At 37.1% G+C, this 15,056-nt stretch overlaps 1 protein-coding gene across 1 annotated transcript in view; it reads left to right on the top strand.

Annotated features, from left to right (window-relative positions):
• UBL3 (ubiquitin like 3) overlaps positions 1 to 13,016 on the top strand; it is a 70,005-nt gene extending 56,989 nt beyond the window's left edge. Inside the window, exons 2-5 of the mRNA XM_048846674.2 lie at positions 177 to 285; positions 4,451 to 4,537; positions 10,877 to 10,954; positions 11,284 to 13,016. Of these exons, the coding sequence (XP_048702631.1) occupies positions 177 to 285; positions 4,451 to 4,537; positions 10,877 to 10,954; positions 11,284 to 11,336 (327 nt within the window). The 3' untranslated portion in view covers positions 11,337 to 13,016. The remainder of the gene's footprint in view (positions 1 to 176; positions 286 to 4,450; positions 4,538 to 10,876; positions 10,955 to 11,283) is intronic.
• The last annotated feature ends 2,040 nt before the right edge of the window (positions 13,017 to 15,056 follow it).

Genomic DNA, 15,056 nt, shown 5'->3' with positions numbered 1-15,056 from the left:
TGTCTATATTTAATATTTTCTGTTTAAATCTGTTGTGATTTTTTTTCCAGACTAATTTGGACTGATTAGTTGCTAAAACTAGTGAATGACTTTGGCAATTTAAATAGCCTTTTGATTAAATAGTGCATTTGTATTTATTTTTAGCAAATCTTCCTAATGTTCCATTTTCTTTACAGATAAATTTGCGCCTCATCTTGGTAAGTGGGAAAACGAAAGAGTTCTTGTTTTCACCAAATGATTCTGCTGCAGATATTGCAAAACATGTGTATGACAACTGGCCTATGGGTGAGTCATTCTTATGTGTCCTTTAGCTGCTAACTGTCCAGTTAAAACTGTTTACTCTTCTGTAATTAAGACTGAAATGTTAACAATTTTATCATTGTTCTTCATATTCAAATGGAAGTTTATATAGAGATATTTTATCCTCTGTTTTCAATGGTACTTCAACGTCTCAAATTTTGTATGATCCATTACCCAGTTTATTTCTGAGGCTACTTCTCGTATTCATTGTGCCCTACGTACTGCTTTTCCCTCATCTTGAATTTTTTTCTAGACAGACTTGGTACAAATCTAATAACTGCAGACTGATCCTGGTGGGTGTTAGATATTATACCCTTTGTCTAAGGATGAGTAAGGAAAATATGCCATTTTATATGAATGAAATAGCAAAACTGAACCTCAAATATTTTGTATTTTTGATCGCTTTGCCTCAGAAACAACCTACAAAAATACAGTAATGTCCAGAAAAAAGGTAATGATAAAAGGCAATTGTAAATGACTTTAAAGGATGAGGGAAACTGGGAACAAATTTAAATATGAAGATATTTTAAATTATTTGGGAGTAATTATTTTGGAAAGTAGAAGTATAAACTGAGATGGTGTGGGTGTAAGTAAAATAATGAATTGTTCAACAAAAACTGATCAGGCAATCTTCATCTCCCTGTCCCTCAATCCAAAACACAAGCCAAAACTGAGAAATGACGTTAAATTTGATGAAAGAAAATACTTATACATTCTCTGATACTGGAGGTCATGGGAGGCCATTAACTTAGTGTTGCAAGAGGGCTAGAAAATTACTGCACATGAACAGGAATAATGTGCATCTGTGCTATCTATGTCAATAGGAGTATCAATAATACATGCTTAGGCCCTAAACTGGTCTCCTCTGAAGGTTAGGAAGGAATTTTTCTGTCCCTGATGCAGTTTTACACAGTTGACAAAAAGCACAATGAGGAGGTTTGTGGTCCTCTAAAGTATTAGATACAGAGACACGGCTGTTGGAGACTTTTTATACCAAACTAGCTGGACCAATGTTTCTCTTTGGTATGGCAACTCAGTATCTACTGTACATTGTTTTAGTGTGCTTCTGGAACACAACTGACAAAATAAAATTTATCTAGTGTGCATTTGTGTGAATTAGTAATGACTGAAACAACTGTTTTTCCTCTTAAATTTACTCCTGAGTATATTACATTGCAGTTTCAAGTCGGCACCCTGCCTAGCTATTAAAGCGCATAACAGGCACTATGTAACACAGAATCAGGGATTTATATTTTGTGACTCTTATTTATGTGTCAGTGAATCTAATTAGTAGCATTTCATCAAATTGACTACTTCAGACTTTTGCAGCAGCAATTAAAACTGAGATTTGTACCTTGTACACATAACAAAGAATGAAGAAATTTACATATTTTAATAGGAAGAAAGCCATTCCATATTACCTAAGGAACGACAGCTAAAGTTAATGTGTGATCATAGTATGCAACATGTACAAGAGAAATGGCTCATAGGCTGAATATGATTACAGATCAAGTTGTTATGTGTATGTAAATCTTTAGAACAAATAGCTGCTAATGGCCTTATTTATATTGTAGGAGAAAGTACAGTGCCTAGATTTGTCAGTGAAATTGTGATCTCTCTTCTCCATCTCTTTAAAAATCCCATTTCATGTGTTAGGTTAGTTCTGAGAGGAAGAAACTGGAATTATTTAAAATTGAGGCAGCTCTGAAATTAAATATTGACTTGTTTAAGCCTTCCCAAGCAATGAGCATATGTGAATAATCTCTTGTTCTTTAAAATTTGAAAACTATCTTTGTTACAAGGGTTGATTATAACTGACCTAGAATGACACATTAAAATTATTTAAAAAGGTGACTATGTTGAATCTGTTCCCCAAGTTTTTTATTTGTTTGATTTGTCCATAAGATGTGCAGAGATGAATCTGCCTTGGGGTCTTTCAGAGATATGGACGAAATTGTGCTCTTAGGTACAATAATACAGATCCAAGTTAACATCACTGAGTTTGGTGGAGATAGTCTCGGTTTACATCACTGCAACTGAGGGCAGAATTTTGCCATATATCTGAAATGTCCTGTCAGCTGCCTAAATTTGATGATTTTAAAGGGTTATAAACTAGCATGCTTAAGCCACCTCTCTTCTATTCCCTTCCCCCCATGTATAGGTTGAAATACTCTTAATTTAAAAACTTCCTCACTCCCAGTGAGGCTGTCCAGTTTGATTCATTTGCTCAGACAGATAGTTGATATCCAAGCTAGAAAAGTTTCTCTTTATTCCCTCTTTTCTAAAATTACTTTATCCTTGTTGGTATAATTAAATTTTCTCTTACGATGATTGTCTGATAAGCGTTATGACACTTTTCAGTTGAACTTTTTTTCATTGGTTTAGCTAGTGGAGAAGTGTTTTCCTTATGAAAATTAAATATCCCGAGTGACTGTTTAAGGGGAAGAATTCTTGAGACTCTGCCAAGGAGCAAAGATTAAAAACATAAAACGGTGGATCATCAGTCAGGAATTAATATACCAAATTGCCACTTTTTATCTTCTGGCCGCTTGTATTATTGCATCTTTCTAGTACTACAAATTGGCTAAACTTTAGTACTGCAGTCCAGATGGTAGTCAGAGAAGTGAAATCTTAAAGCAGAAAATTATAGATAACGTTTCGTCAAGCAGATAAATAGCTGATACTAATAATCAGGATAATTGTAACACTTCATTTTAGCTACTCTATTGACAGCATATCAATGCATTGCAATTAAAACAGGTAGTAAATGAAAACATTGAATTTCAGATGGTTTCAGTTGTCTAGGTTGATCATATCTTGTAAGGCATCTAGTAAATATTGCCACTTCTACACACTTTCCGCTCATACTTGTTTCTGATGTCAGCCCTAACTTTGTAGTGCTCTGTACACCTCTAATCAGGTGTCATTGTGCCTGATGCCTCTAAAAGTGAACAGACATCAATTGTAATAGTTCCTTTTTCACTCTTCTCTTCCTGCATCTTTTCCTACCAGATGCTGGTTGCACACTTGCCACAATGTTTAAATACCTTTCCCAACACCCCTGTTTCATTTTCTCTTCCTCTCTGCCCATTGTATCCATTGTGTATTCTGGGCATACAGGTTGGCTTCTCCTATCCCTTCTTGAATATTCGTGTTTGCTATATAAATGTTACAATAGATGGAGCAGAGCAGAAGCAGATTTGTGAACAGTTGGTATCAGATACCTGGTCAGCATTCTGAAAGAGCAGATTGAAGTTAAATAATTTTGTTAACGTTTTGCAATATTTACCCTTAAAACTTAATGCAGATTCGCTGACTTGTTTTGAAAATTGACAGAAATTTCAAACAGGAATAATAAGTGATCACCTAATCTTATACATTATTTACTTTAGCTAAAACACTTCATGGGAAAATACATGATTCTTACAGTTAATTTGTGGTACATAAATCTGTCCAGACTGTGCTATGAGACATTTCCTGAAATCTATCAATATGTCTCTCTTCTGCGAGGGTCAGATGCTTACCATTCAGCTTTTCCAGGAATTTCAGGGTATGTTCAGTTCATTATGCCCTCTGGAAATTCAACTGGCTAAATCTAATCCAACACTGCGCAGTAGCCACAGAGAGGAGCACTTCTGCTTACTGATTTAAAATGATTTTCAGATCAGAGAACTGATGTGTTCCTACTATATATGTGGCTGCTTGTCAGTCCTAGACTGAGGCTGAACTCAGCCAGTTGAATGTTGGAGGGCAGAGAGATTGAGAATCTCCTGCCATTGAAGGAAAATGGTACTAAATTAACCAGATGGATATTGAGTCTGAATGGGAACAGGAAGTGTCTTCCTTATCATCCATTTAAAAATATTTTGCATAGGAACTTATAACCATATATATCACTTATAACCACTAATAAAGCAGAAGTAAAGTGAGACACAGAATAGTTATTGCCCAAGATTGAATGGGGAAGTTAGGAACAGAATTTAGGAGTCTTAACTTCAGATCCTCTCCACTAAGCAGCAGGCCGCACTGTCCTGTTAGTACTGAACTGGAAGAGTTCTGTTTTCTCTTTTCTACCCTGGATGGGTGGGAAATAAACAAAAGATGCATATGCTGGGCTGTTTCTAACAAAGCCCTCTTCCTTCTTTTTCAGATTGGGAAGAAGAGCAGGTCAGCAGTCCAAATATTCTGCGGCTTATTTATCAAGGACGGTTTCTTCATGGCAATGTGACACTAGGAGGTAATGAAATAACTTGGGTAGTATAATTTAGCAACTTTTCCCAGGCAAAGTGAATATTTATTTAAAATACAGTAGATTCTCATTTAAGTAAAACCCTCTCTAGACTTCAAGGTCACAGCATGGTTTTCTGCACAGTTTTGCTGCAGCATAACATGAGATACTCTTGTTACCTTTATATTTTTCCATCCTGCTAGAATCGGGTGTTAGACTATGGTATATATCACTGTGTAAATTAAAACTTTTTTCACATAAGGAATAGTTATGCTATCTTTATTGTCTTTTAATGGAAGAGAGATGATTTTATTCCACTTCTCATATACTGCATTTACAGTGTAAAACATTTCAGAAATCTCTAAGTATATTAAAAATGATGGATAAAGATTATGATGATTGGCTAAACAATACTAGGGAATTAGTGTAATGAAGAAAGACACCCTGTGAATTAGAATGACGGAAAATATTTTTGCTATCTAGCTCTGTCCCAAGGATACAATTGTATAGTTATGTGAGAACAAAAGTAAATGGCTTCACTTTGTATGGTGAGGAAATACAGCTCAACTGTGCCCCCTTGTGTCATATTTTCTAGTTATATTTTGTAGATTTATTTTTTATTTATCAGAATGTAGTACAATGTATTGTAATTAACAATATTTCCTTTCAGAGGTGGTGGCAGCTATATGAATCTTAAGTAAAATCAATGTGTAAAGAAAATAGATCTCTTTTCTCTTTGCTCTTACCAAATCTAAGAAGTGAGCTGAAGGGCCTATTCTCTCCATCTACAAATTCCTTCTGTTGATGCTGTTGGTAATTATGAATGCACAGGGAGGGGAAAATGTAATATAAAGTCATACCTGGGGTAGCTGTATGTATGTAATATAAAGTCAAACCTGGAATGACTTTTTATTCCTTTGTATTTATCATTTTTGTTTGTTTTCTATCACTCTGTGGTGGCACTAGTTAGAAACTTAAGTCTTTGGCATCCCACAATATCTCACAATATAAAGACTCTGGAAAACAAATGCAATACATTAAGGGGAAAGTTTCATATGTGCCCTGTCAGTGTGCCTCCACACCAACTCGGAGAGATTAGCTGTAGAATGACAGGGCAGTTCATTCCATTTTTCTCCTTTAATTGTTGCCCTATTTGCTGATAATGGTAACCAGGTTGTCATTTTGTGCTAGTTGTGATATGGATACTTCTCCATTAAGAACTGGACTGGAGCCACCAATTCACTGTAAATAGATAACCGCTTTTAGCCATTACTAACCTGGGCTGCTAATCTCCTTTTGGACAATTTATCCTCCATATGGTTCAGTTTTCTAATGCTGCTTTATATACTGGCTAGATAATGATAAACTTCACTGTGTACTGCTTAGTAGTAACTCTCGCTTACCTGTGGAATTTTTATTTAGGCTTCAGTTAGTTAATATACGTAATCTCTATTGTGCAATTTTATGGCCCACTCGTGAAAGTAGTGAGAAGTAGTGTGTTCTTAGCAGGTTTCAGAGTAACAGCCGTGTTAGTCTGTATTCGCAAAAAGAAAAGGAGTACTTGTGGTACCTTAGAGACTAACCAATTTATTTGAGCATGAGCTTTCGTGAGCTACAGCTCACTTCATCGGATGCATGCTGTGGAAAGTATAGAAGATCTTTTTATACACACAAAGCATGAAAAAATACCTCCTCCCACCCCACTCTCCTGCTGGTAATAGCTTATCTAAAGTGACCACTCTCCTTACAATGTGTATGATAATCAAGGTGGGCCATTTCCAGCACAAATCCAGGGTTTAACAAGAACGTCTGGGGGGGGAGGGGGGAGGAAAAAACAAGGGGAAATAGGTTACCTTGCATAATGACTTAGCCACTCCCAGTCTCTATTCAAGCCTAAGTTAATTGTATCAAATTTGCAAATGAATTCCAATTCAACAGTTTCTCGCTGGAGTCTGGATTTGAAGTTTTTTTGTTGTAATATCACAACTTTCATGTCTGTAATCGCGTGACCAGAGAGATTGAAGTGTTCTCCGACTGGTTGATGAATGTTATAATTCTTGACATCTGATTTGTGTCCATTTATTCTTTTACGTAGAGACTGTCCAGTTTGACCAATGTACATGGCAGAGGGGCATTGCTGGCACATGATGGCATATATCACATTGGTGGATGTGCAGGTGAACGAGCCTCTGACAGTGTGGCTGATGTTATTAGGCCCTGTGATGGTGTCGAGATATTGCCTCTTTTCCCCTACCCTTTGCCTCATCCCTCCAACCCCAATCTTGGATCATCATCAAGTTCTATTCCCATGGTGTCTTGTCTCAGATTATCATTCTCCAGCCAAAGATGGCTATACAAGATGTTCTTTGGTATTCATAGAATCATAGAATATCAGGGTTGGAAGGGACCTCAGGAGGTCATCTAGTCCAACCCCCTGCTCAAAGCAGGACCAATCCCCAATTAAATCATCCCAGCCAGGGCTTTGTCAAGCCTGACCTTAAAAACTTCTAAGGAAGGAGATTCTACCACCTCCCTAGGTAACGCATTCCAGTGTTTCACCACCCTCTTAGTGAAAAAGTTTTTCCTAATATCCAACCTAAACCTCCCCCACTGCAACTTGAGACCATTACTCCTTGTCCTGTCCTCTTCTACCACTGAGAATAGTCTAGAACCATCCTCTCTGGAACCACCTCTCAGGTAGTTGAAAGCAGCTATCAAATCCCCCCTCATTCTTCTCTTCTGCAGACTTAACAATCCCAGTTCCCTCAGCCTCTCCTCATAAGTCATGTGTTCCAGACCCCTAATCATTTTTGTTGCCCTTCGCTGGACTCTCTCCAATTTATCCACATCCTTCTTGTAGTGTGGGACCCAAAACTGGACACAGTACTCCAGATGAGGCCTCACCAATGTTGAATAGAGGGGAACGATCACATCCCTCGATCTGCTCGCTATGCCCCTACTTATACATCCCAAAATGCCATTGGCCTTCTTGGCAACAAGGGCACACTGCTGACTCATATCCAGCTTCTCGTCCACTGTCACCCCTAGGTCCTTTTCCGCAGAACTGCTGCCTAGCCATTCGGTCCCTAGCCTGTAGCTGTGCATTGGGTTCTTCCGTCCTAAGTGCAGGACCCTGCACTTATCCTTATTGAACCTCATCAGATTTCTTTTGGCCCAATCCTCCAATTTGTCTAGGTCCCTCTGTATCCTATCCCTGCCCTCCAGCGTATCTACCACTCCTCCCAGTTTAGTATCATCCTCAAATTTGCTGAGAGTGCAATCCACACCATCCTCCAGATCATTTATGAAGATATTGAACAAAACTGGCCCCAGGACCGACCCCTGGGGCACTCCACTTGACACCGGCTGCCAACTAGACATGGAGCCATTGATAACTACCCGTTGAGCCCGACAATCTAGCCAACTTTCTACCCACCTTATAGTGTATTCATCCAGCCCATACTTCTTTAACTTGCTGACAAGAATACTGTGGGAGACCGTGTCAAAAGCTTTGCTAAAGTCAAGAAACAATACATCCACTGCTTTCCCTTCATCCACAGAACCAGTAATCTCATCATAGAAGGCGATTAGATTAGTCAGGCATGACCTTCCCTTGGTGAATCCATGCTGACTGTTCCTGATCACTTTCCTCTCATGTAAGTGCTTCAGGATTGATTCCTTGAGGACCTGCTCCATGATTTTTCCAGGGACTGAGGTGAGGCTGCCTGGCCTGTAGTTCCCAGGATCCTCCTCCTTCCCTTTTTTAAAGGTTGGCACTACATTAGCTTTTTTCCAGTCATCTGGGACTTCCCATGCGCATGCTAAAGACCCATTTTTTCATGTTCTGTGTGTATATAAATCTCCTCACTGTATTTTCCACTGAATGCATCCGATGAAGTGAGCTGTAGCTCACGAAAGCTTATGCTCAAATAAACTTGTTAGTCTCTAAGGTGCCACAAGTACTCCTTTTTTTTTCGCGAATACAGACTAACACGGCTGCTACTCTGAAACCTGTCATTAGTTCAGATTGCTGTTCACTGATGTATTGCAATTTAATCATCACAGCTTCACCCCAGGGATATTTCATGTGTTACAAAGATTTATTTCTGTTATATTTTAGAGGTTTGTTTTTAAACATTTATTTCAACACTAATGAAATAATGTAATAAATTTCAACCTGGAGTAAGATTATACATCTGAGGTATAAATTCCTGAAAAGGAATGTTGATTCAACCTTTACTAAAGCAACATGGATACATTTCATAACAAAAGAAAATAGTAACTTAATGTTTAGTCCAGTATGCAGTTTCTCATGACGTTATAATATTTTGCATTTCTATAGTGCTTTTCACCCAAGGATTTTAGGGGTGTTGAATTATAACATTTATAAAGAGCATTACATTTATCTCAAGTGGTTAGTGAATATTGACTGGAGTTTGGGCTTGCTCACCACTGAAAGTCATTTAGTCAGTTGGAGAGGCAACAGTACCCTCAGATTGTCTCTTTGGGAACTAAATATCATCTTTGGTTCTTTTTGTCAAAGTGTGGCAGTTTTCTACTTATAAACTCAAACTTTATCTTGTAAATACTGACTGAAGTTGAAGCTTAAAACTAAAAAAAAAAAAAAAAAGTCTTGAGCTTGTTTGCCAGCCTGTGTTAACGCATCTTTTGAAGTATCTGCTGATGCAAGAATGACTGAGGAAACAGCAAAAGTATCAGTGGAAATGGTAATAGAAAAAAACGTTTGTCTCTCAAGTCTGCAGTGTCATTGTTGCAAGAAGTGCCAGATCCATCATTTTCTGTTGCTGCTAGTAGTCAGTGTGAAAAGATGGGTGGAGAGAGAAGAGAGCATGCTGTCCAGATGCCATTAGTCCATCTAAAGTAGGGTGTTTCTGCCCAGCAAGGTGTTTCTGCCCAGCAAGTGCCAGGTTTAGTTTTATATCTGATTCTTGGATCTGCAATAAACTGATTTGAAATGGAAAATAGAGACTGTTGGGATACTTCCTCTCCATCCTCCCTCTGCAGTTACTGTGAGATGGATTATTTCTCAATGCAGATGGCAGACTGTGAGGTGAAAATGGAAGCTATGACCTGCTCATTAGAGGTTAAGGTTCTGCTTTAAGTCACAGTGGTTATGTATTTGGGCACAAGTACTAAGGGGCTGGGGAGGAAGTACCTTGAATTCCTAAAGAGAAACTGAGCTGGTTCATCTATTGCTGATGATATTCCCTGATTGATTGATTGATCTTTTTAATGGAGCATGCAGCGGAAGATATTTTTCCCCTAATTTATAGTGGAAAATTTAAAACCTCAGGAGAAAATGAAGCTCTAGTAATGTGTGAAACTTTTACAAATAACCATCCTGACAAATGCTGTCACAAAGTTGCGGTCCAGAACATAGAAGCCTTGAGGGGAGCATTGAAAAAGGGTGGGTCAAACCTAATATGAATAGGGTATAAATGCTTTTGTGGTTTTTTGTTTTGTTTTGTTTTTTCAGTCAGTGAGATTGCAGTGGAATATGTATTAAAATTCCAGAGTGTTGAAAACGTAAACACAATATTGTGAAAACTGGAATATGAAGCTGACCATCTAGTTTTACTGCAAAGTGGAATGAATTGTGAAAAGAAAATCAGATTTTTTAAATTCTTTCAATTTCAATGATACAGAGTAGTAACAGTATTAAGGAAAACACTTTGTCTTAAACAACTGGTTTTAAAAAACATTTTAAAGTTTCTGGAGATGCACGGTTCTCACATACTACTGATGTGATGGGTGTTCAGTGTCAAAGCATGAGGCATTGCAATGAGAGGTTCCATGAAATTATTTGTAAACATCACATCATATCAGCAGAGATTTGGCTTATTTACTCTTCAAGAGAACTGGAAAAATGTTAGGGTTCTGGTAATGCACGCTTTAGTGTGCTGTTCAATTCCTTGACAGTAAGTGTTTATATTATGGCTTAAATTAGTCACATTGGCTTAATCACATGCTTAAAATTAAGCACTTTGCTGAATCAAGGTGTAAGTGACCATTCCTTCTCCCATTAAAGTGAATTGTACCACTGACTTCAAAAGGAGCAGGGTCAGGCCTCAGAACTTTATCATCCTCACAGTGACAAACATTAAAAGCACAGTATTTAATCTGATCATTCTATAAGACCCTGATCTATGTAACATTTATACAAAACTTCTTTCTGGAATTGGTAAATAAACAGTATGAATTGTAAAGTAAGAAGTAGGAAGCTGTGAAACAACCGAATCCAGTTAAAGTTATGGATTCAGTTGTGTGTGTTCTGTAGTGATGAAAAGAGTGAGTGTGTTAATAAATCATCCTCTATTTTTCACACAGCATTAAAACTTCCTTTTGGCAAGACAACAGTGATGCATTTGGTGGCTAGAGAGACATTGCCAGAGCCAAACTCTCAAGGTAGGCTATACAGTAGGTGAGCTTCCAACTTCAGCTGCATAGGCACGTGTTCAAAAATGTTATGGTTTTCATTGGTTGTTTTGAAAGGAGAAAAATCGTCATGGTTTATGAATAGTTCTTGTCAAGCAAGTAACCAAATGTTTTTGGACACACTAAAATAAAAAGCATATTTCTTAATTATGTATCTGAGTAACATTTTTTGTATTCTCCAGAGCTTATAAAATCGCACAAGATAAAATTTTTGCATCATTAACAATTATCCCCCGCTCACCCCAACTGAATGTTTTGTAAATGACTTGCAAGAAAACCTTCTTTTCATTGTTCCACAGGTCAGAGAAACCGTGAAAAAACTGGAGAGAGCAATTGCTGTGTGATCCTGTAAAGTCTGTCTGCTTTACCTGCTAAGTGTGATGTAATATAGTCTTTGTCTTTCATGCTGCTGCAATAGAAGAGGCCCAGCCTTGCTTCAAACATCTTTAGGAAGAGCCTGTCAGTAAATCCATTGAACTGAAATATTACATAAACACTGTCACATTATTCTCTTTTTTAAAGGAGAGATCTATGAACAATTGCATTATGATTTTATTTCTATTTTTTCTTGCTGAATAATCTTATAATACATCAGTTCTTGAATGCATTCAATCTCCAGAAAAAGTTAGTGTTCTCTTCCACAGCAGAAACCATTTTGCTGCCACAAAAATCTTCATTAACCGGAACTAATCAATCAAGCTTTCTAGATGCAATTTGCACTAAAAACAGTTGACAGTATGTTTCTCTTCGGCAATCTCTAATGATATTTGAGACACCTAGAAATAATCTACAGTATGTAATACAACACTGGAAAATAGAATCTGTAATTTAAAAAAGCTCACTAATGGCCAACTCAAAGGAAAAACTGAAGTCAATTCTACCAAGTCAACCTTGGTGGCCGAACTGGCACAGAATACTAACTAAACCGAGCCTGGCTATATATATTTTCACTGCAACAAACAAACAAAAAAAACTATGTGCCTGTAATTTACAAGCACTCTGTAGAGGGCTGTTGAAACTGGTTTTTTTTTCATTATTATATGCACTCTTTTCTCCTATGTTAGTTGAGTGCTTGTTCATACAGCACAAACAAGTGCAGAGTGCATTTCCTAGCCTTAATATGGGAGGGGTAATTTCCTGTAGTTCCTAGGCTTTTATTATTGTGCATAAATATTAGAAGACTTCATTTACTAATCAATTTTATGTATTTGAATATCAGCAATTGATGTTTTTCGGTAATTCTTACTCCTCTGTATCTGTGTCCAGAGTCATGCTTACTCATAAGAGACTTCAAAAGAATTATTAAAGTTAAAAGAAAAAAACCTCTGCCATAGTACTAGTTTTGTTTCTTTATGTAATCTGCATTTGGTATTAGTGCTTGCAAGTGTATTAAAATCAGAAGCTGATTTTTAAAGGCATACATAATTAAAAAGGATGCCATTTTATTTCATATCAATAATTTAAAGGTTGATATGCTAAAGAAATTTGCACAGCACTAAAGCATGAGCTAGTTTCATCTAAACCTGTAAAAATATAAAAGATTTTATATTTTTTCACTCGGGAAGAATTCTTCCTGGATGAAATTACAAATAAGTGTAGAATATATTTAATAAAAATCTTATAAAATGCATAACTATAGAACTTAAATATGGATTGGCGTGTAGCATAATAGAACAATATTCCATATAAATAGCATTAGCCTTAAAAAAATAAAAAAATAAAAAAAAGTCACAGGTTGACATTGTGTTCTGTACTTAATAAGTGTTCACAGCCCTTACAGATGTTCTGTGTAATTGTTTTTTCAAATGGTCAGCATCATTCAAACGTAATCAGGTTATTTTACCCATTGTTACTGCTTTGATGAAATGCTTTATATGCCATAGGCCTACAAAAATATTGTTCATACTGATCAGAATTAAATTTGTATAGAGCAGAGTTTTAAAACAAATTGTAAATAGCACTAAACATTTTCTTTCTGCAACCTGTACTGATAGATTCTTCTGTAAACTAAATAAAAGAATATTGTAGTGCATTTTGGTGGTGGTCTAAAATTAATGACTGGGTCTGTAACTGGTTTATATGTGTTTTCACAATCATGAAAACTGGTGAAGTGTCAAACCTAGTTCCCCTCTGATTGAAAAAATAACTGTTTATAAGACTATTTATGGAACAATTCTTGGTTTTAGTCTGTGTTCAACATCATTTTTTCTTGTTTCCTTGGTTGCTCAAACATGGAATAAAACACCCTGCCCCAAAGAGATAAAAATAGAAGAACAACGAGGAGTCCGGTGGCACCTTAAAGACTAACAGATTTATTTGGGCATAAGCTTTCATGGGTAAAAGACCCACTTCTTCAGATGCATGGAGTGAAAATTACAGATAGAGGCATAAATATATATTGGCACATGAAGAGAAGGGAGTTGCCTTACAAGTGGAGAACCAATGTTGAAGGCCAATTCAGTCAGGGAGGATGTGGTCCACTCCCAATAATTGATGAGGAAGTGTCAATACCAAGAGAGGGGAAATTGCAAGAGGGAAATTATATGGGAAAAGGATCTGCCACATAGTACAAGAAAAAGGAATGAGATGAAGTATGATTCATGTCTTGTTAGTTCAATAAATCTTTAGTGTGAACTGGTGGTATTTGAAAAATGATTATCTAGTGTGTTGCTGATAGCTTGAAAATTATATATTAAATACTGAAGAGACAGATCTTGTGGTGGTAGCCTAAAATTAAGAAATTTCCTCTTATGTTGTTCAGTAAATTTGGACACTGAAGAAGATAACGAGCTTCAGGTATAGTAAAATAATTTGTAGTCATCTAAGGTATTAATACTAATGCCACATTATATACTTATTAGAAAACGTGTGACCCTTCTTTGATCCATTTAAGTAAGATTGCTGACTATTTGCTATTTTGCAGAGATTAATTTTAATAGAAATATCAGCATGCTTTTGCCTGCTCTTGAGGAGAACAAAGTACACACACAAGAATGTTGAAATAAATCCTTTAAACTCTGCTCAGCTTCAAAAGTCACTACTTGTGAATATGCAGGATCTCTAGAAGCAAAGTAGAACACTTTTATGCTTGTTTGCCTGCCAGCATCCAGAATGGTGTTCCACCTATTCCATCGCATTGCTACTGCGTGGACTCTGGGAACAAATGTGCCTGGATAGTTAAGGGTAAGGTTTGTTCGAGACATGTTGTGTTTTAAAATACTTAGACATGGAAGCATGAGAAAGGAGCTCCCTATTGTAAATTGGCCATATCAGATACAAGAAATACATATGGGGGATTATAGCCCCATAGTAAGATGCTGAACAGATTCTAGTGTTCATAAATCACAGCTTGAGTAAATCAAGGTTGCAGCAGCCTCAGGGCTTGCCTAAGCTACCAACTGGAGGAAGAAAGCATGGTAAATGCCTTTCCGAATTATTCTGTAGGCATCATCAATGTGCTGCATTGATGTTCATCCAGTACTAATAATTTGTCTGTCTCTAAAATTCCAGTTATAGTAGGCAGCACCTAGAATCACTGATACTCTGACCTTTATTTTAGAAGAGGGAAACATGGTTAGAAAAAGGTCAACAAGTAGGAATTTTTCATTATCTTCCTTATCAACATATGAAAAGATGCTGTTTCCCTCCAGTATGTGTCTTCAGTACCTGCTCCACTGATACTCTCATGAGTTTTGTAAATATGCTGAAAGGGCATGCAGCCAAACAGTTTTTGATCTCTTCTTCAGTTAGCGTGCACTGCAGTCACGGGCTGCTGATAACATTGCCAGCATGCAGACTTTTCAGCACATCTGAAAGCAAAGTCATGAGCTGATTCTCTGTCATCCTCCTGCAATTTTAAGTTGTGTTCATAGGTTCCAGAGCATAGTTCAAGAAGGGAAATCGTGTGCAGTCTGTGGCTCTGTAGTCTGATTGAATGCACCTTTGCGGTCTTTGTTCAAGAGGCAAACTCACGGATATGCCATTTGATCTAAACTTCTCCTGCTCGCTCTGCCTGAGTGTACCCATCTGATTAGTACAGAGTTAGGGTCAAGCACTGCCTTAGATTGGTACT

Source organism: Caretta caretta, chromosome 1 (assembly GCF_965140235.1).
Source record: "Caretta caretta isolate rCarCar2 chromosome 1, rCarCar1.hap1, whole genome shotgun sequence".
NCBI lineage: Eukaryota > Metazoa > Chordata > Testudines > Cheloniidae > Caretta > Caretta caretta.
The sequence above is the reverse complement of the archived record's forward strand: the minus strand, read 5'-3'. Positions and strand labels throughout refer to the sequence as shown.